Below are 22,500 nucleotides of genomic sequence, written 5' to 3' on the forward strand. Positions count from 1 at the left end.
GAAGCAGCGTGATGTGTTCATGTGTCCTCTTGTTAACAGGGTCATCACATCTAAGCTGCAAGGGAGAGAATGTGTGTGAGTATGAATTAATGTGTGTTTGTGTGAACTGTGAGTATGAACATGTGTGTTTTGTGTGTGTGTGTGAGAGAGAGAGAGAGAGAGAGAGAGGTCCCGCCGTGCGACAGCGGAGACATCAGGGGGGTCTGCCCTTTATGATGAGTGCAGACTAAGAAGTCAGCTTTGTGTTACATAATCACATACTGTACACACACACACACACACACACACGCACGCACACACGCACGCACACACGCACACGCGTGCTCAGCAGAGGAAGAGATGATACCCCTACAACAGAGTCTGCTACGAGGACATCCACCCACGCAGACACACTCAGTCTATACATAGCTATACTGCGCTCAAACAATCACACACACACGTGCACACACACACACTATACTAACTAATTATTAATTCATCCCCCCTCCTCATCCTCCTCTTCCTCCCCATCTTCCTCACCTGCAGCTTCATCCACGACTCGGAGGTAAAGTTATTCGCCTCTGGCATTTCAGCTCAAAATGAAGCATGGAAGAGTAGGAATGAAAGATAACGCAGCGGTCCAATAGCACGGTCCCGGCACCGTGTGCACCTGCTCTTCTCGCCCGAGCGCCCTGGTAGCGTTACCGCTGCGAGCAGACAACTAGCGAGGATTCCGGAGAAGAGCTACCGACGTCGCCTTCCTGACCGGGAAGACCGAGGAGAATCCGCGGAGAACGGGAACGCCGTGCCAGAGAGATAAGACTCGCGCCTGCCGCTCGCGCTCTCCCCTCCACCACTCTGCCAGCTGCCGCGATTGTAAACACAGAGCAGCACGAGTACGGGGCTCCCGACGCCGCCCCTCCCCCCCCGAGGAGGCCAGCCAATCGGCTGCCTGCTGCAGCGGAGAGGCTAGGGCAGAGGAGAGGAGCTGATTGGAGCAGGTTGTGGAGAGGGGGGCGGGGGCTGGGCAGGATGGAGGCAGGGGAGGCTGGGAGCACCATGTGCATCGGGGGGATGATGCTGACGAGAGGAAGAGCGCTGGATGAATGGGCGGCAGAATCTCATTCATGAAAAAGTACAGTCTGTACCAAGATGTGGACATTCAGTAAAAATGCCATCTGCTGGAGAAGATTCAGCTAAATATCTCAATCACTGGACAGATGATGAGAGGTGACGCCGCCGAGAGCAAAACTCAAATTCTGTTGTGAAAAGAATATGTTCTATTGTTCTGAGTGAAAGTGCTGAAATATCAACATACAAAAAAGTGATGTAGTAATGGAAAGTTGTTGTGATGTCAAATTCCCAAATTGATAGGCTACAAACCAAGAACATAGACCTCAGATGTTCAAGGAAGGTGAGCCAACGGGGAGAAGCATCGCACTGATGTCACAGATACAAACAAACAGGAATGTTCATTGAGGAAAAGTACTGAGTGCTGACGCAGAAGCATCTGAGCCAGGCAGTATCCCGTGCTCTCAGGGACACACACACACGCACACACACACACACACACACACACACACACACACACACACACACACACACACACACACACACACACACACACACGCATGCAGCAGCATGGATTTTTCCGCCTCACTGAGTTTGCCTCCATTGACTGATCTGCTGCAGTGGGGGGTGCAGCCATTCAAACACACGTGCGGCGTGTAGCGTGTGTGTGTATGTGTACAGCCTGCACACGTGGCTCCTGCGTGGGTGGGCTTATCACAGTACACAAGAGCTGAGAACTCCACTCTGAGAAGAGGATAGGGGGAGAGAGAAATGTGAGGAGGAGAGAGAGAGAGAGGGATAAGGAGGAGAGAGAGAGGAGGAGGAGGAGGAGAGAGAGCGAGGAGGAGGAGGAGGAGGAGGAGAGAGAGGGATAGAAGGAGGAGAGAGAGAGGAGGAGGAGGAGAGAGAGAGAGAGGGATAGAAGGAGGAGAGAGAGAGGGGAGGAGGAGGAGGAGGAGGAGGAGGAGGAGGAGGAGGAGGAGAGAGAGAGGGATAAGCAGAGGATGGAGTGGAGGTCTGTAGGGGGATGGAGGAGGGAACGGAGGATGGAGGAGAGGATGGAGAATGAAGGAATGGGGGATGGAGGGGGGGGGGCAGAGGGGGGATGGGATTCACTCGCTGAGCCCTCAGAGGGATGGAGAGATTTCATTCATATTTCCTTCCTGATCACTGGTGGAGCAGAAGGCCACGCTGCTCAGAGCCATCAGCCCCAACCCTCAACCTCCTCCCTGCCTGGGCTCAGCCTCTCTAGTCTGGCTTGCAATCAGAGATGCACTACCAAAGAGACATGTTACAATCTAACTAAATATTGACCATTTCATGGAATGTTCATAAACAATAATACTACAGTTTACAGTGCACTTTACTTGGACCAAGAAGTCATTGCCTTTTTGACTGAAAGTTCCATTGGTTCAATTGAAAGGGTCTTTATTTACATGTATGTATTACAAACATGAGAGTCATCAACACTGATCTCAATGAAATGAGAAAAACGGCCTGTGTGTGTGTGTGTGTGTGTGTGTGTGTTGTACCTTGTTGGAGGCCATCTCACTGACAGAGTGTCTGGTCTTCAGGGTCTCCAGCTGCTCCAGACACCAGTCCAGCTCATCCAGCGTCTCCACAGCCAACTGCTGTTGGGGCTCCTCTTAAACACGGTCGCGTCATAACCAAGTTACAAATACGTCACAACCAAGTTATGACCATGTTACAACCAAGTTACAACCACGTCACAACCAAGTTACAACCAAGTTACAACCAAGTTTCGACCATGTTACAACCAAGTTACAACCACATCACAAACAAGTTACTACCAAGTTACGACCATGTCATGACCAAGTCACAGCCACATGAAAACTTTCAGACGATTAGCCAACGTTCAGACAACGATTGGCCAACATGTAGAGTATAGATCACTGACCTGCCAGGGTGGTCTTGGTCATAGAGGGAGGGATACTGCCAGATGGTCTCCTGAGGACAGAAAATCACACCCTCAGTCCATAGTTCCATACAACAACAACAACAACAACAACAACAACAACAACAACAACAACAACAAGTCAGAGTTTAGAGCGAGTCTATAGCTCCAAAGAGATAGAGTGAGATGGCTATATGAGGGAAGTCAAGGGGAAGATCTGAAGGACCTACTTGCTGGCTGGCCGGTCCTGCTGGTGAGATATCACTGCAAAGTTGTTCCTCACCGTCCTCAGACTGGCCAGAACCTACAAAAGACTTGCGTTAGATCCCTGTACCCGAGATTACCCAGGTAGATCCTTCTGTACCCGAGATTACCCAGGTAGATCCCTCTGTACCCGAGATTACCCAGGTACCACTCTAGCCCTAGATCATTATTAGTAAGTGAGGAGAATGAAGGTTGTCACATGGTTGTCACAGCCCCAAGGATTCACCTGAGCGAAGGGTGTCACTATCATGTCTTCTCCGTGTCTGGGGAGGAGACAGAGGCACATTCAGAGAAATACTGTAGGAGCGATCAACATTCAGAGAGGTTAAATAAATGACCACCACCAACGTAGCATGAAGAAGGTACCCCAGGTACAAAGAGGGTGAGACAGAAGGAGAGGGTGAAGGCAGGGTGACTGGAGGTTAACCAGAGGGTTAATACACTTCTGTAGTCACTGGGAAGGGGGGTTGGCTCTGACAACTGGACAGGGAGGATGTAGGGCCTGGATAGGCCTAGGAGTCGGAGGTGAGGGGTCAGGGTTCAGTGTCATGTTCTTCTCACCGAGACAACCAGGTGACCTCCCAGTGCTTCAAGCTCTCCTCCCTTCAAAAACAGAGGCGACAGTTGGTGACCTGCAACTGACCAATCACAAACTAAGGTGTTCAGGCGGGTGGGAGGATGTGTGTGTGTGTGTGTGTGTGTGTGTGTGTGTGTGTGTGTGTGTGTGGCGGGGGGGGGGTACCTGCTCTAGGGTTGAATGTAAAATCAAAAAGTAAAAAAGAGAAAAAGAAAGTGTCTCTAATTTCCTGACTGTGTAAGATCGTGGGGTGGGGGTTTGAGGATAGGTGTGTGTGTGTGTGTGTTAGGGGGGAGTAGAGGTGGGACTCACAGGTCGCTGGCATTGGAGGAGGTCCGGGATGGCGCTCTGTGTGAGAGGTCAAAGTCCGAGTCGGAGCGGTAGAGGAAGGACTCGCGCCGCTGGCTGTGGGGGAAGTTGGCATGCAGGACCAGGCCAGACCCAGGGCTCGCCTGGGGGTCGCGACCCGTTGACAGACCATTCTCCATATCGAAACTATGGGGGAGATGGAGGGGGGAGGAGAGAGAGAGAGCGGGAGAGAGAGGAAGAGAGTTGTTGAGTAGACATTGTCATACACTTTACTGACAGTTTCAAAGTACATCAAAACCGTGTTCAGGAGTGAGCTAAGTTTGCCAGTAGAGTAGATAGTTACCCACCCTTGTGGTCCAGAGAGAAGAGAAGGTTATCAGTCACTAGATTAGCATCTCTTGCAGTTGAAATGTCTGCTCTAACATCAGTTCACACACCACCACCGGACACACAAGGTTAACCCCTGATGTACCAACCACACCTCCAGACAACCAGCCACCCTACCTCCCTCCACACCGCTACAAGCCCCCTCTCTCTCTCTCTGTCCACTCTCTCCTCTTAGAGCAAACTGAGGCCAGTGGAACCCCCAAACATAAATTATAGCACTCTCTCTCTCTCTCTCTCTCACACACACACACACACACACACACACACACACACACACACACACACACACACACACACACACACACACACACACACACACATGTACGTGAAGGGATGTGAGTACTAGGAGATGTGGAAAGGGAGACGAGATAAGGTCGCTAGAGTAGACTGTTGGAACGCATGAGAGAGCAAGGCTCGTCGGTGATTGGCCCGATGGTCTGCACGGCTGCAGTGATGCGGGGGACACGCGCAGAGCTAAAAATAACGTTATAGTAGGCTACCGAGAGAGCTAAAAATAGCGTTACCGTACCGAGAGAAAGCTGAAAAAGAAAAAAAGAAAAAACTGCGCTCCCGCATCGATGGGCATGAGATCCATACGGGCTGGAGGTAGAGAGACCCGATCGATCCCGGCCGACTATAAATAAAACCAAATAACGGCATTTAGGTATTTCTCAGGCTCGGCACGTTTCACTCTTGATCTACACCTCCGTTTCCCACAACCTCTCCCTGACACCGGAGCCTCTGATGGGCTGCGTGTTCCTGCCTCTGATGAATTCAGACAGGAACAACGCGTTCGCTAAACTATTTCTCTTCAGAGATTGGACCAGAGCTGATCCATCCTTTAAACTGTTGATATAAAACTCACGCAATAACACCTGCGATAACACTAATTTAATGATGATGATGATGTTCACGTGCTGAGGTCTGCTGGGGGTTGATGGTAGAACATTGTGTTAACTGAAGGTAACGTTAAACGCGTTAATAAAATTACTGCTGCACAGTAAATATAATAGCCTATGCTCACGTCAGTGTGTCACACTGGCTAAATAAAAACCTCTAATTCAAGGAGCATGATGATATTTATTGACAACAAAGCACTGTATAGGCATAGTTGAAGAGCCCAGGCTACAATATTGGAACACATCACAGTGTGATTAACCAGCTATCTTCATTCATCCATCTCCCCCTTCCTCATCCTCCTCCTCCTCTCTTCTCCCCTCCTCTCCCCCTCCCTCCCCTCTCCTGGGAGCATGAGGAGGAGACAGTGGTGTGTTACAGGGTGTTACATAACACCATCCTTCTCCATTCAATAGACAGATAGTGCTATAGTTAGAGGGAGAGAGGAAGTGTGTGTGTTTGTGTGTGTGTGTGGTGGGGTTTCGATGGACTAATTATAGCCTGGCATCGGCTTCAAATAGAACCCTCATGCATATTCATGTACGGGTCGTGATGGAGGAAGAGAGATAAAGAAAGACTGGGGAAGGGAGAGAGAGATGGAGAGAGGAGAGAGAGAGTCTTCCACCTGAGAATCTATTTTTGTCTCCTCTGCCAGTCCTCCCCTCAGGAGATGGTCTATATTTAGGAACACACACCGTCAGAGCGGGAATACCCTCACAGGAGAGATGGAGGGAGGGAGGGGGGCAAAGGAGGGAGACAAGCCTCAAGCACAGGCATTTTTTGAACCCCACCCCACCCCCCACCCACCCACAAACACACACACACACAATACACACCTCATTCTTGCTAATACAGAGTCATCTCACGGTCAGAATGTACAGTACAAGAGAAATACTTTGATGTGTGTGTCCCAGCATTAAACAGCACACACATAACCTTTCACCCATAACCCTAACCAAACCCCATAACCCTAACCCTATAACCCCAGAAAAAAACTAAACCAAACCCTAAACACACACACACACACACACACACACACACACACACACACACACACACACACACAGTACTACAGTATCAGAGCCACTATACAGTACTCCATCTGTCATTATTGTTGTTGATCGTGTAAAGCTCATACATTCCCAGGCAGAGAGCTTTCTGAAACAGAACCATACCGCCAAAGTTAAAATGCTTACTTGGATCTAATAAATACTACTAATACTTGAATCTGCCGGACAGAACTAGCCAATGTTGCGCTGAGGAGGTGAGTGGTTGAGTATTCTCAGTCTCTCCTGCCCCTGCAGGCCCATAGGGGAATCACAGGTACCCTACACACAGTCACCCAACACACACTGAAGCCAGTTATAAGACACGTAGACAGAGTACCAGTCACACCGGGTTTTGCTGCTGCTCAAACACACATTCCTGCAAAAGAACCAGGTGGCACAGAGAGAACGAGAGAGAGAGAGAGAGAGAGAGAGACAGAGAGAGAGACAGAGAGAGTTTACACATCTCCTTATCTTTAATAGTACTTACAGTACATTTTTTATTTAATTTCACCCTTGCTTTGGCAATGTAACTTATGTTTCCGATGCCGACAAAGCCCTTTGAATTGAATTGAACTGAATTGAATTGAGAGAGAAAGAGAGATAGAGAGAAAGTATCTTTAACTGTACTTACATTTTTTGTGATTTTTTCTTTTTTTGTGATTTTTTGCTTTGGCAATGTAAACGTATGTTTCCCATGCCAATAAAGCCCAAAATTGAATTGAATTAAAAGAGAGAGCAGCCAGTGGAATTGGATGAGGTAAACTAGGTTAGCAGGGTGTAGGAGGCAGGCTAGATGGGCTGGGAGGAGGTGTGTTTAGCTAGATAGGAGACTAGGCCAGCAGGGCTGGGAGGGGGTGTGTTAACTAGAGAAGAGGCTAGGCTAGCAGGGCTGGGAGGAGCTGTGTTAACTAGAGAAGAGGCTAGGCTAGCAGGTCTAGCAGGGTGATTGATGGGTCCTGTCAGAGGATCGGCTACCTGACACCTCTCCTGCGTCACTCAAAGTCTCAACTGCGTCAGTCTTATCTGGGGGACAGGAGCCAGACAGACACCCACACTCATACAAACACCCTGCTCTACACAACCTGTACACTCACTATACCCGCCAGCACCCGCACCACACACACACACACGCACTCATGCACACACACACACACACACACACACACACACACACACACACACACACACACACACACACACACACACACACACACACACACACACACACACACACACACACACAAACACAGTCTGGCTGACTGGCCTGTCTGGTCATTGTAGCAGTTCTTCACAGGAGGACAACAATGTCTGAGACTTGAACAGAGACATACACACGTCAATGCAGACAGGAATAAAACAAAAAATACCCACTCAAATAAGTATAAATACCGCCTCCCGCGCCATCGAACCGTTAGCTTTTCGGTGGCGTAGCTGGCTAAAGCGGTGTTTATGTAAGGCTGTCATGTGCGTTAGCAAGTCAGAGGACCCAAGATCAAACCCAGCATAGGAGAGTGAGTGTGGAAGTGATATTACGAGTGAGTAGATGCATCTATATCATCATAATTCATGCCTAGAAATCTGGTGTTTCTGGAAGTCTGGTTCTCAAACACCTGACCCCAGCCTAGATTCACCATCTGAGGGGAAGACATTTTGTAGATGAAGATCAGTCTCTTTCTCAGTTACACACACTCACGCACGACCTCTCTCTCTCCCCCGCACACACACACACACACTCGCTCTTTCTCTTCTCTCTATTCCTCTCTCTCTCTCCCTCACACACACACACACAGACACGCACACACACACACACACACACACACACACACACACACACACACACACACAGTTACCTCATACACACAAGACTCGCCAAAACTGCCATCGACCTAAAATCCTTTACTCCCTAGTTTAGTCCCTTAACTCCCCTAGTCCGCACATAAATCAACCTTTACTCCAACACACACACACACACACACACACACACACACAGAGACACTCACGCACGCAACCACACACACACACGCACACACAGCTAAGAGTCTCTCAGAATGTCTTATTTAAAGATAATCCTTGGGCTCCGTATCATTGTTCCCACTTCACTGCCATATAAATGTGCTCTGCGCTGAGCAGAGTTAGACTACAGGTTGTCCAGCAGACAGAACAGACTGGACCGTCTGTAGGGATGAGTCCAGGTGATCCAACCGTCTGTCTTTTTACATTCAATTTGGGAAGAGACTCCTGTCCTCCCTCCTCGAAACACAGCGATCTGATCATAATGTGTGTCTGAATGCAACTGTTTTTCCTGCATAAATCTCTCCATGAAAACCTGGAGCAGAGGAGCCATGGGCTGCTGCCTCGTACACAGGACTGAGCTCATTTGGGCTGCGGTAGTTTGGGTATGTTTCATCAACGTTATGCACAAGGACTTGACGTAAGACGGAGAGAGAAAATACTGCTCGTTCTGGACTGGCATCATCTCTAAACCCCGTTCAGAAGAACATCATGTTCAGCCTCCATGTCTTAGATGAACCAGCCGGTCTCAGCTGCTGGATGCGCCAACACTGTGCTCCTCGGAGAAGGACGAGCAGGAGGAGGTGGAGGAGAAGGAGTTGAAGGAGCAGGAGGATGAAGAAAAGGAGGTGGAGAAGGAGGTAGAAAAGTAGGAGCTGTAGGAGGAGCAAAATTACCCGTTGTGGGAGGAGGTGATGGGCCTAATATCTCGAGCTGCTGCCTCCTCGTAACTCCCCGGACCATAAAACCACAGAAGACAAGTCTTCTGACATAAACCCTCCATCATCCTGACCAGAGAACACATGCTGACCTGCAATTGAGCAGAGTATTGTCAAAACTGTGAGTCAGAGATGGTGGATGTCCATGAGTCGGTCGGTTGGAGCTGATTGGTGGTCCAGGTGGTTTGAATCCCTCCTCCCCAGGCTGGGCCTACTGTACAGTACTGTAGTCAGTAAGCAAGCCTGTGAGCTAGCCTGTGAGCTAGCCTGTGTGGTAGTCAGCAAGCCGGTGAGCTAGACTGTTTGCTAGCCAGTGAGCTAGCCTGTGAGCTAGACTGTGAACAAATTATCGTGAGAGATTCCACACAAAGCTGTTCACTTTCAAGATATTACTGAATGACTCCGAATGAAGGAATGAGAAGGCAACTGATTTCTAAATCATCTTCACACAAATTCTGTTTCATTCAGAGGCTGAAGATAAAGAGTTCAAGTTGACTTCCTCTGGGTGGAATGTTCTAAGAGGTCTACATCCCAGGCAGACATTTAAGAGGGTAATAATGACACTGGCCCCACACTCCCTATGTCCTGTTGGGTATCTGATAAACAAAGCCACTGCCTGAGAACGGGAGCTGGGGATGTCATGTAAACATGGGTTTATCTGAGGGCCTCAGCCTCCCTCTGGCTGAGGTACTCTGGTACATCTACAGCTACCAGTATGGGAATCGGAGGACAGGGTTGCAGTGAGCACAGCTGTGTGTGTGTGTGTGTGTGTGTGTGTGTGTGCTCAGCCTATAGTTGGTAGTGGAGGGGAGATGCTGGGAGATGTCTTACTTACAGTTTACAGGACTGTTGGCTGATATCTGGATGTATGTACAGTCCCCTCCCCTCTCTGTATACAGTACAACTCTACACAACTATAAACAACACTACAGAACTCTATACAACTCTACACAACTCACTACACAGCTCTACATAAATTCACAACTCTATAAACTCTATACAACTAACCTCCTCTTTGTATACAACTCTACACAAATATATAACACTACACAACACTACACGACTACACAACTCACCGCCTCACTCTGTATACTGTACAACTCCACACAACTCGAAACTATACAGAACTCTATAAACTCTACTGAACTCTACACAATTCTACGTAACTCTGCATAACTGTACAACTTTTTACAGCTCTACACAGCTCCACACAATTCTGTAAAACTGTACAACTTCATACAACTCTACACAGCTCAACACAACTGTAAAACTACAACTCAACAGAGTTGAGATGCATAGATCACACTACATGAGTAGTGTAGTACAGAGTATAGTGTAATACAGATCACACTAGATGAGTATAGTGTAGTACTGCGACCACACTAGATGATTATAGTTTGTAGTATTGAAGAGTATAGTAAAATATCAGGGCATTACCACCTGCGTCTCCGGATGATGTCTACTGGGCGGTTGACTGCGTGGGGCGAGTCAGAGGTGCGCCTGTTACCAACTTTAAAGGGCCGCTGAGCAGAGATGTAGAATCCACAGTTTGTTGCCACATTCATTCCTGCCCCCCCTTTCTCTCTCTCTCGCTTCTGTTCTGGTCTGTCTGTTCGTTCCCCTTCTCCTCCCAAGCGGCTTCTGTCTCTCCCTCTCTCTTTCTCTCTGTCTGTCTCTCCGTGTATCCAGTTCTTCAGAGGTATCATCCCCTCCCGCGGAAAAGAACAGCTCCGACTTTTGGCTCCAAACACGGCAGCAGCTACATCTAAACACCTCGCGTCAGGTCTGCGTTATCCTTTAAGCTGTTTTTCTTCATCTCCTGATTCTATACATGTGAAGAGACGGGAGCAAAGCCCGTCTGTGGATAGTTGAAGTCTGCTGAGGAATCTCTCTTTCTGTCTGCCCATTCCTCTACTCGTCTGAGTTACAGGACTCAGTCCCCATGTGGCTCCTTCTTACTGACTCTCTCACTTCTCTCCTCCACTCCTCTTCTCCACCTGCTGGTTGCCTCCCCTTGCTGTTGGTCTTCCAACCCCAAAACAGGCTTCCTCTCCTGGGCACACAGATGAGGAGGCAGGGGCTCCGGCTCCACAATTAGTCTGCCACTCTGACTCTGAGCTGCGCTGCAAGTGTGTTAGAGAGAGAGAGAGAGAGAGAGAGAGAGAGAGAGAGAGAGAGAGAGAGAGAGAGAGAGAGAGAGAGAGAGAGAGAGAGAGAGAGAGAGAGAGAGTGTGTATATGTGAGTGTGTGTGGGTATGGGTGTGTGGGTGGGTGAGAGAGATAGTGTGCGTGTCTACAGTATGTGTGTGCGTATGTGTGTGATGTAGAGTGTATGTGTGTGCGTGTGTGTGTGTGCGCGAGAGTGCATGCTAGATAGGGAGCAGGTTTTATCATGAGTTCAGAGCTGAGAAAGGAGGCATGTCCATAGGTCCCGCCCCCTCGGAGAGCCCGACACATTTAACCCCTTCCTGCTTTTGCTGAGATGTTAACCCTTTGCTGACCCTGCCCCTCTCTGACACACTTTAAGGAAAGGTCATTCCCTCTGACCTATTGGGTCAGGGACGGGGCCAGCATCTGGTCCAGATAACGTTAGACGACAACATTCCTCCAGACTCTCCCCCGTCTCGTCTCTCCCCCCTCTATACTCATCCCCTGGGGAACACTAAGGTTAGTCTCTCCAGATGTAGAGGAGGGGTCGGGAAAGGAGGGGTGAGGAAGGAGGGAGGAAGAGGAGGGGAAGGCGAAGAGGAGGAGAGGAGGAGAGGGAGGAGGAAAAGCAGAGGAAGGAGAGGAAGAGGAGGAGAGGAGGGGGGGTGGAGGGAGAATGGAGGGAGGAAGAGGAGATGAACAGAACAGGTAGCAATCAATGATTGGATATCAAGTACCTCCCGCAGCACAGGACCTGACACACACACAGACACAGACACAGACACAGACACAGACACAGACACAGACACAGACACAGACACAGACACACACACACACACACACACACACACACACACACATACACACACACACACACACACACACACACACACACACACACACAGATCAGAGATGGCCAGGGGGGCTGTATAACATGAAGCTGACTACCCTAGATGGTTCTGGAGTGTGCTAGACAGTTGTGGAGTCTGCTACGCGGTTATGGACTTCCCGAGACAGTTCTGGATTGCGTAGGTCTGTTGTCTGCGCAGTGTGTCAAGATAAATGTATCAAAGATGCACTGAGTAAACCAGGATTTTTATTTATTTATTTTTTTTAAGTTGAAAGGATGTCCTAAATAACCAAACATTTTAGAAATAATCTGATTCTCCTCCGTGTTCCTACCAGGTTAATATGAAGGCTAGAGCAGCTCACACCAGGAGACAGCTGACAACTAAAGATACTGTCAAACAGCAGCCTGGTCACCTGACCCTGCTCTCTGTGGCCTTGACAACCTTCAAGCTGACAGCTGACATGTCTGTGACATCACACAGAAACCAGCGCAGCCGTGGGTAGCAGGGGTGTCTGTCCTGGTCTGTCCTGGTCTGTCCTGGTCTGTTCTGGTCTGCTCTGGTCTGCCCTGGTCTGTCCTGGTCTGTCCTGGTCTGTCCTGGTCTGTCTTGGTCTGTCCTGGTCTGCTCTGGTCTGCCCTGGTCTGTCCTGGTCTGCCCTGGTCTGTCCTGGTCTGTCTTGGTCTGTCCTGGTCTGCTCTGGTCTGCCCTGGTCTGTCCTGGTCTGTCCTGGTCTGTCTTGGTCTGTCCTGGTCTGTCCTGGTCTGTCTTGGTCTGTCCTGGTCTGTCCTGGTCTGTCTTGGTCTGCCCTGGTCTGTCCTGGTCTGTCCTGGTCTGTCCTGGTCTGTCTTGGTCTGTCCTGGTCTGTCCTGGTCTGTCTTGGTCTGCCCTGGTCTGTCCTGGTCTGTCCTGGTCTGTCCTGGTCTGTCCTGGTCTGTCCTGGTCTGCCCTGGTCTGCTCTGGTCTGTCCTGGTCTGCCCTGGTCTGTCCTGGTCTGTCCTGGTCTGTCCTGGGGCCGAGGCTACAGGACTCAGGAAACATACTGAGACATAGTATCTTCTCACAGAGCACATACACAGGGCTTGCCCGACCGTACAAACAAAGTAAACATTTGTTTAAGGCCCCGTCTGGTCAGTTTAAGCCCCCCTCCCTCTCCCCGCACCACCACCACCTAAAATATATATTTTTAAATGTGCCAATCAATAATAAACAGTACCCACAACCATAACAATGAAATGTAGTATGTGTTGTCATATATTTTTCTAAAATTCTTAAACCTAATTTTGGAGCTACTGTAGGAAGAAGGATTTTAAATTGTGACATACTGTAGCTACACCAAATGTATTGTTTCCATGGTGTTTTGGCTATTAATAAATAGTGTTGTTAATAGTATGATAACACACAGAAAGCTACCACTGCTGCAATGCTATCTCATATTGTCTAGCATTCCCCTTTATTATTTATTATTATTTATTATTCCCCCTGGCGTTATGTCTTACTATGTCTTAATATTGCTGCAGTATACTTTTCATTCTTTAAAAGTCACCAGAATGCAGGAAACAACAGTCTCAGAATGTTTTTCTAGGGGAGGACCCCCAGACCCCCAGACCTCCAGACCCCTGCTTTTGTTTAGCAATCCTCACGATGGTTGAGGTCTCATGGGCAAGTATGCAAATAACCCCCAACATGGTTTACAACCAAAACATAGGGCCCCATATAGCCTTTTTGTTTAGGGCCCCCAAAAACCTTGGGCCGGCCCTGCACACACACACACACACACACCCTTCCCCGTCCTGCGTCAGAGAGCTGCAGGCAGCAGGAAGTGTGAGGAGAGTGATAGGGTCTGGTCAGCGCTCTCCTCAGCTTGTAGAACGCTGCTCTGGGCCAATCAGCAGTGGAGCAGGTGAGAGGAGGATGGGGCCACACAGTGTGTCTGTGGGTTTGTTCTTTGTACACTCTAAGAAAGGGCTCTTCTATTTTTACAAACCATTTAACAATAGAAGAACCCTCTCAAAGGTTTCCATATAAAACCCTTTTCAGGTCAGAAAGAACCATGTAGCATTTTACTGAGCTGAAAGGGGTTCTGTTTTGGAAACTTTAGGGTTCTACATGGAACCTTTTCTCAGAAGTTTCTTTTTTTCTCAGCACTGTAACTTTTATTCCTTTATTTTATTTTTCCTGCATTTTGTTTTAATGTCCTTTTTTACATTTTGTTTTATATGACCTTTTATGTGTTTCTTGCACTTTGTCTTGATGCTTTTAATGTTTCATGTGAAGCACTTTGTTGCTGAAATGGGCTATACAAATAAACTTGCCTTTCCTTTCCTTCTTTTTGTTATATCGTACCCTTTTAGAGTGTAGTCAAGTGTAGTTCACCATGGTAACAACACCATGCCTGTTTAGCCTGTGTCCTCAGGAGTGAAGACAAACCAAATTCCATCAGGATGGTGAGCCAACCTGCTGGACCATCTGCACGTCAACCTTGGCCTGCACAAAGGTCACTGTAGTAGCCATCTGTAGATTTCCAGGGGGATCTCACGCACACACACACCCACACTCACACACACACACCCACACACACACGCACACATGCATGTAACTCTATCTGGGTATGACCAGGCTCTGGCATACATAGTCCCAGTATATACGTCACAGTATCATACCTGGAGCAGAGCCAGCAGGGCTCACTGTCTGACCGTACGAGGAAGAGAGGGAGGTGGAGAGAGGGAGGGGGAGAGAGACGGAGAGAGAGAGAGACAGAGAGAGAGAGAAAGGAGATCGAGAGAAGGAGCGGAGAAAGACAGAGAAAGGGAGAGAGAGAAAGACATTACATTACAGTCATTTAGCTGACGCTTTTATCGAAATTGCATTTAACATAGTAAAAGCCAATGTACTGCTACTTGCCAGAACTCACAAGTGCATCTCTTTTCTAAAACAAGTGACTACATGTAAGAGCATAATAGTGCTGAAGGCAAAGAGCAAGAATAGAAAACAAAAAATACAATAGTTGCTGAAGAGGGAAGATTATGGTAGAACTTGAAGAGATGAGAAGTTTTGAGCCTGCGGCGAAAGATGGGCAGTGACGCTGCTGTCCTGACGTCAGTGGGCAATTCATTCCATCACTGCAAGGCCAGGACAGAGAAGAGCCGTGACCGTGTTGATCAACTGCAGGGGCCTCAGAGTGATGGGGCAACCAGTCGCCCCAAGGTAGCAGTGTAGTGGGGGTAAGGGTTAGGTGGGGGTGTAAGGTTTGACTATGGCCTGGAGGTAGGAAGGAGCTGTTCCTTTCATTGCCCTGTAGGCTAGTACCAGTTAGGATAGAGACAAGGACAGAGAGAGAGATAAAGGAGAGAAAGACAGAGAGATAAGAGAGAGACAAAGAGAGAGTGTGAAGAAAAGAAAGTCTGTATATTTGTAAGACTGTGAAAGTGTGTGTTCAGATCATCCAGCAATGCTCTCCCAGCCCCTGGCAGGCCCAACCTGTGTCTGTACTGCGATGCTAATCCACTGCTGCCCTCTAGTGGGGAACTAACGACAGCACCTCATTGATCTCCACTACATCTCTAACTTCACACTCCAACCTCCTATCGGAGCCAGAGTGTCTATTGTGCAGTATCTCATCCATCATGTGACAGATCTCCGCGGGTCTCCAGCTCGGATCTGCTGCGTGTACCAGAACCGCGAGAGCAGCTGTCAGTTCAGGAAGTCGAGGCTGGGTGGTCGAGTCTGGGAGAAGCAAACAGCCCTGTAAACACCATGACCGATGTAAAAGTGTGTGTGTGTGTGTGTGTGTGTGTGTGTGTGTGTGTGTGTGTGTGTGTGTGTGTGTGTGTGTGTGTGTGTGTGTGTGTGTGTGTGTGTGTGTGTGTGTTGATGCCGGGCTGGGACTGTTGGTGTTGGCCTCAGCACAGCAGTGCCCCAGTGCAGATCGAAGGTGCTTTGGGAGTGATTGGGGAAATCAACCATGCAGAGGATATGGAGCAATGACGCACACAGACCCATAGCAAAGACCCAGTGTAAGCTAGCTAGCACTGCAGGAGTCCTGTGATTGTGTTACATCACTTGACACTTTCTTTCTCTCTCTTTTGCGTTTGCTTTCGTTCTTACTCTGCCCCCCCTTTTTCCATCCTCCACCCCTCTCTCTCTCTCCCCTTCTGTCTCTCTGTCTATAATAGCGTTAGAATGACAGAGGTTCGGGAGGAGAAAGACACCACCACAACTCTGTCATCAACAAATCTGATACACATGGGGCCTCATTTATTATTGAGGTACGCCTTTTTTTACACCTGAATTTACACCCTTTTTGATAAATGAGGCCCCTGGTCACTGATACCCTACTCTGCCAATCAACTCAACCTGGCGCACCAGTGCAGCTTCCTGTCTATTATCCACAGTAGACATCTATCGACCTGTTCTCTCTCGTGTCTTTTAAGTGTATCGACGCATCCCAATTCTTTCCTTTTGCTCGTTTCGATTTCGTTTGCTGCTCCTATTCGCCGTAGTCTATACTCAGCCGACCAGTTTGTTTTGCTGACCCTTTTCGCTGTGTAACCTTATAGTTGAAAGGGTTGTTGCTGCTTTCATTTGCTGTGCTTTGACAATTTAGTTTCGCTGCTCCTCTTTCGCTGTGCTTTAAGATTCAAGATCTGTTTATTAGTCACGTATAGGCTATAGTTCACACATACAAGGGATTTGTCTAGGGTGCAGACGACATAGGACAGGGACAGGACAGGACAGTGCAAAGACATGCCAGTGCAAAACAGTAGGCTACAAAAACAGTGCAAATACAAAAAACGGCGCTGAATGGTTTGTTTCCCGCATTCTTCTCCGTGTTCTGAGAACCTGTTCGCTCGTTTTTTCGCTTTGCTTGACTGAACATTTGCTTTGCTGCTTGCTGGTCGCTGCGCGGCCGCGTCCTGCCTCCCGCGTCCTGGCTCCAGTCTCCAGTCCACCGCCTGTGCGACCATGGACTTCTGGACCTCTCCCCGTCTGACGACGACGCTTTCCCGGCTTGCCAACTGCTTCCCTCCCGCCACTGATTCACCCTGCTCGGCCACTCCCGGCCTCCCAGGTCCCCTGCGATGGCCCACGTCCTGGAAGAGGACCGGGCAGTGGGGCCACAGCAGTGCCCCAGTGCAGATCGATAGTGGAAGAATCTCTAGCCCCATATTCAAACCATTGCACCAGTGTTAACAGTCAGAAGGTCTGACTGTTATCAGACCTTTAAAAAGCCAAAAATATTTTTATCCAGACAGACTTTGTTAGGTATGGCATTTGTGGCATTTCTCTTATTTGTGCCTTTCTTTTCTTTTTTTAATTTAAATCTGCTGCAGTTGTGATTTTAATTTCTTAAGTTTTGCTGTTTGTTGTTTTATACTGTCTCAGGGCACCATCCAAAATGAGGGAGGGTTATTTTAGGGTCTCTGGGACACTTGGCGCTGGAGTCCTGTGATTGTTTTACCTCACTTGACTATCTGTCACCCTCTCTTTCTGAACGCTGGCCAAGCTTGAGGGTCAAGGACAATGCCTCCCACCCTCTTCATGAGACTGGTGGTCAGGCAGAGGAGCACCTCGCTCCAGCGGAAAACCGATTCCCAGCCTCAGCCCCTGCCCCTGCCCCATCCTCAGTCCCATGCTCAGCACTGGCCCTGGCCTTAGCCTCAGTCCCAGACCTAGCATGGGGGGGGTTGGGGGTCTACTTTACTTTATATCATCATGGACAAAGCCTCCTACCCTCTTCACGACACCAGAGGAGTACCTTCAGCTGCAGACTGCTCCTGCCACGGTTCTCTAGGGAGAGCCTCCGTAGGTCCTTCCCACCTGCTTCCACCAGACTCCTCAAGGCCTCGCCGACTGGCGGGATGCCATGGACCTGAGCCAGCTTGGAGATTGTCTTGGTGCTCAGACGTTGCTTGGACATGACAGTTAACGTTGTCCTGATATGTTTTGAACTGACAGAGGCCATCCAGAGATGGCAGAATAACGCGTCTACCTTCTGCTGAGCTGCATGAGCACACACACGTCTGAACTCCTGCCGCATCATCATCGCGAGTATCCTGAAGCCTAACTCCTTTTTTTTTTACCATGTTTTATTTATGAATATTTAATGTACAGCTACTGTAACGTGAAGGAATTTCCCTACGGGGGATTATTAAAAGTATTTGTCTTTGCCTTACTATTTTTACCGTGCGTTTGTATGTATTTTGTACAGCTGCAATGAAGGAGTTTCCCCTTGGGAAAATTTGTCTTTAGCTTTTGTTTTTGTTCTTACTGTGCCCCCTCTCATATCTCATCCCTCCATCCCCCACTCCCTTTCTGTTTCTCTGTCTCTCTCTTTGTCTTTATTACTGACTATAGTGAGTGTCTGATTCCAGTCTCCCCTTCTAAAGTACATTATCAAAAGACAGTTTAGCCTGTTCATCCCTGCTCTGATAAACCATGGTGGGGAGTGTGTCTGGATGTGTTGGAGTGTGTTGAAGTGGGTACTGTATATGTAGGAGTGTGTCTGGGTGTGTTGGAGTGTGTACTGTGTATGTAGGAGTGTGTCTGGATGTGTTGGAGTGTGTACTGTGTATGTAGGAGTGTGTCTGGATGTGTTGGAGTGTGTACTGTGTATGTAGGAGTGTGTCGGGGTGTGTTGGAGTGTGTACTGTGTATGTAGGAGTGTGTCTGGATGTGTTGGAGTGTGTACTGTGTATGTAGGAGTGTGTGTCTCAGCCCTGACGCCAGCGTCAGTGAGGGTAGATGAATGGTGTCAGGGCACCGTTGGAATGGTTAGAACAGCACTGGCTCTTTGGACGCTCTGTTGTCATTCAAACACATCTGGATTGTAAAAGGCTGCTTTGTCCTCATCAGTGGTGTGTGTGTTGAGGGGTTGTAGTAATTGTGAATTTCTTGTTCTTGCACTATGTTCATTTTTGTCATGCACCAACAGACCAAGGCAAGTTCCTCATAGGTGCAAGCCTTCTTGGCTAAAATAAACAAGAAAGCAGTTGAACCACAGTGGTAGCGTAAATCTGTACTGTATATCAACCGGTCTTCTCTTCCTCAGGACCAGCTGTGAAGTGGAGGAGGAGAAGGAGGAGGAGGAGGAGGATCATGTGACAAACCTGGGGGGATGGGGGGTGATACAGAAGGCGTTGCTGAGCTGAAGGCCTTCACCCTAGACTGTAGAGTTACTATACGAGTCAGTCTCTAAATGCTTCGAAAGTCTGGCAGTGCGAGACCACCTAGAGACTGAAGTAGAAAGGCTTCTGGGAATACCTGGTGGAGGATGTTCCTGATCTGAGGCACAGGGTGAATATTATACTGATATCAGATATAAGCTAGAAGAAGTCTTTGTCACACAGAACACACGCATGCAATGGGTGACACAGGAACACACTCACGCACACACACACACACACAAACACACACACACACACACACACTAGCCGGATGTCAGATTATCTGATTATAGATATAGACTAGATTATTAGTCTAGACCACCACCATCAAGGGAAGTGACTGAAGGGTCAAAACAACCGCCTGCAGCCCAGTCAAATAAGAGATGAGATGCTACCAGGAGAAGGACATCGTTACAGGACTTAAGACCTCATTTCCAGTGTTTCCTGCTTAGGTCACCTTGGCAACAAAGGAGTGTCCCACAAGAAGAGCCTGAAGATGACTCCACCCACCCTCAGATATAACCAAATCTGGTCTGAGGAGAACCAGGGTAGACTGCGAGTAAGCATGGACAATACTGACTAGGGTTACAAAACATCCACCCTGGACCTGGAGGCATGCGCGCAATCTGTCATCAACCACGCCAGGGACCTCATTAACAGCTGCATCCCACCAGGACATCCAAGGTGTTCCCCAACCAGAAACCCTGGATGAACAAAGACATCAGGACAACAAATGAAGGGGAGGATGACTGCTCACCAATCGGGCGACACAGACCTCTACAAGTGCAGCAGATACTCCCTGGAGAAGGCCATCAGAGAGGCCAAAAAGAACCACAGGGACAGACTGGAAAACCCGAACAGTTGCACGGACACCGGGAGCATGTGGTGGAGCCTACAGTCCCTCACCAACTACAAAGTGAAGCCAGCAGACATTGCAGCAGCTGACGAAGAGCTCGCAGGCAAGCTCAACGCCTTCTATATGAGGTTCAATGTACTTAACATTAGCCTACCAGCCATGGACCACAGGGAACCTGAACACACGGTCCTACAGCTATCTGAGGCGGAGGTGTGTGAGTCCTTCAGGAAGGTGGACTTCCTTCAGGAAGTATACAGTGTTTACTATTTTAGGGAACTTTTCACAGACGTGTCTTGATTGGAAAACTTTCCTACACTGCAATGGTAAAATTAAACTGTCTTTGGCAACTGAGAGGCAGTTTTCAGATTATGAATAATTTCACAACATTGTGGCATGTGTGTGTGTGTCTGTGTGTGTGCGTGTGTGTTCCATGTCAGCTCATGGCGTGTCTAATCGTGGTGACTATGCTTGGCAGTAGCCCCGCCCCCAAAGTGGCACATCAATACACACAGCCTGTCCCATCGACCCCCTCTGGCCTCGGGCTGGCCTGGTCCGCGCACACACACACACACACACACACACACACACACACACACACACACACACACACACACACACACACACACACACACACACACACACAGCTCCACAAAACAACAAAGGATACAAGCCACATCACAAGGTCACAAACTTATCAACATCAGGATTTGTCACAAATTTTTTTTTTCCACTGGAATAGTACAACATCACATATAGACTTGAACTTCCTGATGTTAACCATCCACTATGCATTCCTCTCTCAGCTCTATCCATACCCGCACAGCACAGTACCGAACATCATGCACGGCTGTCGGCTGACCCTCTAATTCAAATCAAACGTTCCCTCATATCACCAACAGGCACATTGTGGTCACTAACCTTGTAGGTTAATGCCCCCTCAGCAGTGCTACCTACCCGATGCAGGAGTGTCTCCTCGGGGAGAACTTCCCCTTCCTGGGGAAGTTCATCATCGTGGCGGATAACTACTCCGAGATGCTAGCACTCAGAGCGTCGGCAAGCTGGCCCAGCCAGCGCTAGCAGGGGCCTCCAGATGTCAGGGCAGGACAGAGCAGCATGTTCTTAGCAGTATCCTGCAGGTCGGAAGCGTAGATTCTGAGGCAGCTGAGTTCTCCCTGTCCTCTCTACTGCCCTCCCAGCCTCCACTAGGCTGGCACACGCCCCCCCTGAGCCCTGGAGGACACGACCACAGGACCAGACCGCTGGGTTCCCCTGCCTTGATGAGGTAACCGGTACTACTGTAGCGCTGCCGTGTCCTAGTTGGCAGTTCCAGGGATTGAAACGACTGAGACGGTTTAATGAAGTCCTTCAATCCAGCAGCAGAGAGAAAAATTCAGGAGCGAGCAGCTACCGTAGCAGAGTGCATCTTGGGTAAGGATACGTCCACGAGCTGGCTTCACCGGGCAGTGGACTTTACCGGATTCCATAGAGCCCAGCTAAAAAAATGTCAAGCTGGAATGAAGAACTGATTAGTGCTGATGAGACACTGTAAGGACACGTGATGACAAGAATTCCAGTGTGCCTGTATCTGTACTTACACATGGCAAATAAACATTCTATTCTATTCTAAAAAGGCGCAAAGTGATTGAGCCGGTCGGGACCCCATCCCAGCTTACTGACAGAGCGTCGAGCTAAATCAAGCCAAACCAAACCGGCCCTGCGATCGCGTGTCAGGAAGCAGAGCCGGGGTAAACTCACTGCTCTCCGCCGCGCGGCCAAGACCAACTCCTCCTCAGGGTGCTTCCTCCCCTCATTCCTAAATAGGAAACAACCAAGCTGAGGTCTTCCAGGTGACCAGAGTGATGAAACTAAAAACTCCTCCAAATAGGGTCCAGACTCTGTCCCTGTCTGCTGCAAACCCAGAACCTGACACGGCGCTTGCCTGGCTTCCCAGAAAATCCTTCACACTCTGTCAGACCGAAAGACTGGAAAAGTAAAGTCGTCCGCAGTGGAAACAAGAGGGAAAGATGGAAGGATGACGGAGGAAAAAAGAGGATTGTTTTAATCCCACGAGTTGGCCCCAGTGGTGTGTAGCCCCCTCAGCGGGCCAAAATTGACCATCCTTTTCCTCTTCTCTCCTCCTCTCTTCTCTCCAGGGAGTGATGGGACTAAACCCTGGCCTGGAACAACAAACAACACTGTGTTCCCAGAGGGAGAAAGAGAGAGAGAGAGAGGGGGGGGGGGTGGGAGAGAACGAGTGAGAGCAGAAAGAGAGGGAGGGAGGGAGAGAGAGAGAGAGAGAGAGAGA

General features: G+C 49.0%; 1 protein-coding gene across 1 annotated transcript in view; it reads right to left on the reverse strand.

The window, feature by feature from the left end:
* pde4ca (phosphodiesterase 4C, cAMP-specific a) overlaps window positions 1-22,500 on the reverse strand; it is a gene marked incomplete at both ends in the record, with an annotated part of 30,521 nt that overhangs the window by 3,661 nt on the left and 4,360 nt on the right. Inside the window, 6 exons of the mRNA XM_084447237.1 lie at window positions 2,583-2,695; window positions 2,969-3,018; window positions 3,196-3,269; window positions 3,456-3,492; window positions 3,791-3,832; window positions 4,119-4,301. Coding sequence (XP_084303363.1) covers window positions 2,583-2,695; window positions 2,969-3,018; window positions 3,196-3,269; window positions 3,456-3,492; window positions 3,791-3,832; window positions 4,119-4,301 — 499 coding nt within the window. The remainder of the gene's footprint in view (window positions 1-2,582; window positions 2,696-2,968; window positions 3,019-3,195; window positions 3,270-3,455; window positions 3,493-3,790; window positions 3,833-4,118; window positions 4,302-22,500) is intronic.

This window comes from Borostomias antarcticus, assembly GCF_949987555.1.
Source record: "Borostomias antarcticus genome assembly, chromosome: 12".
Lineage (NCBI taxonomy): Eukaryota > Metazoa > Chordata > Actinopteri > Stomiiformes > Stomiidae > Borostomias > Borostomias antarcticus.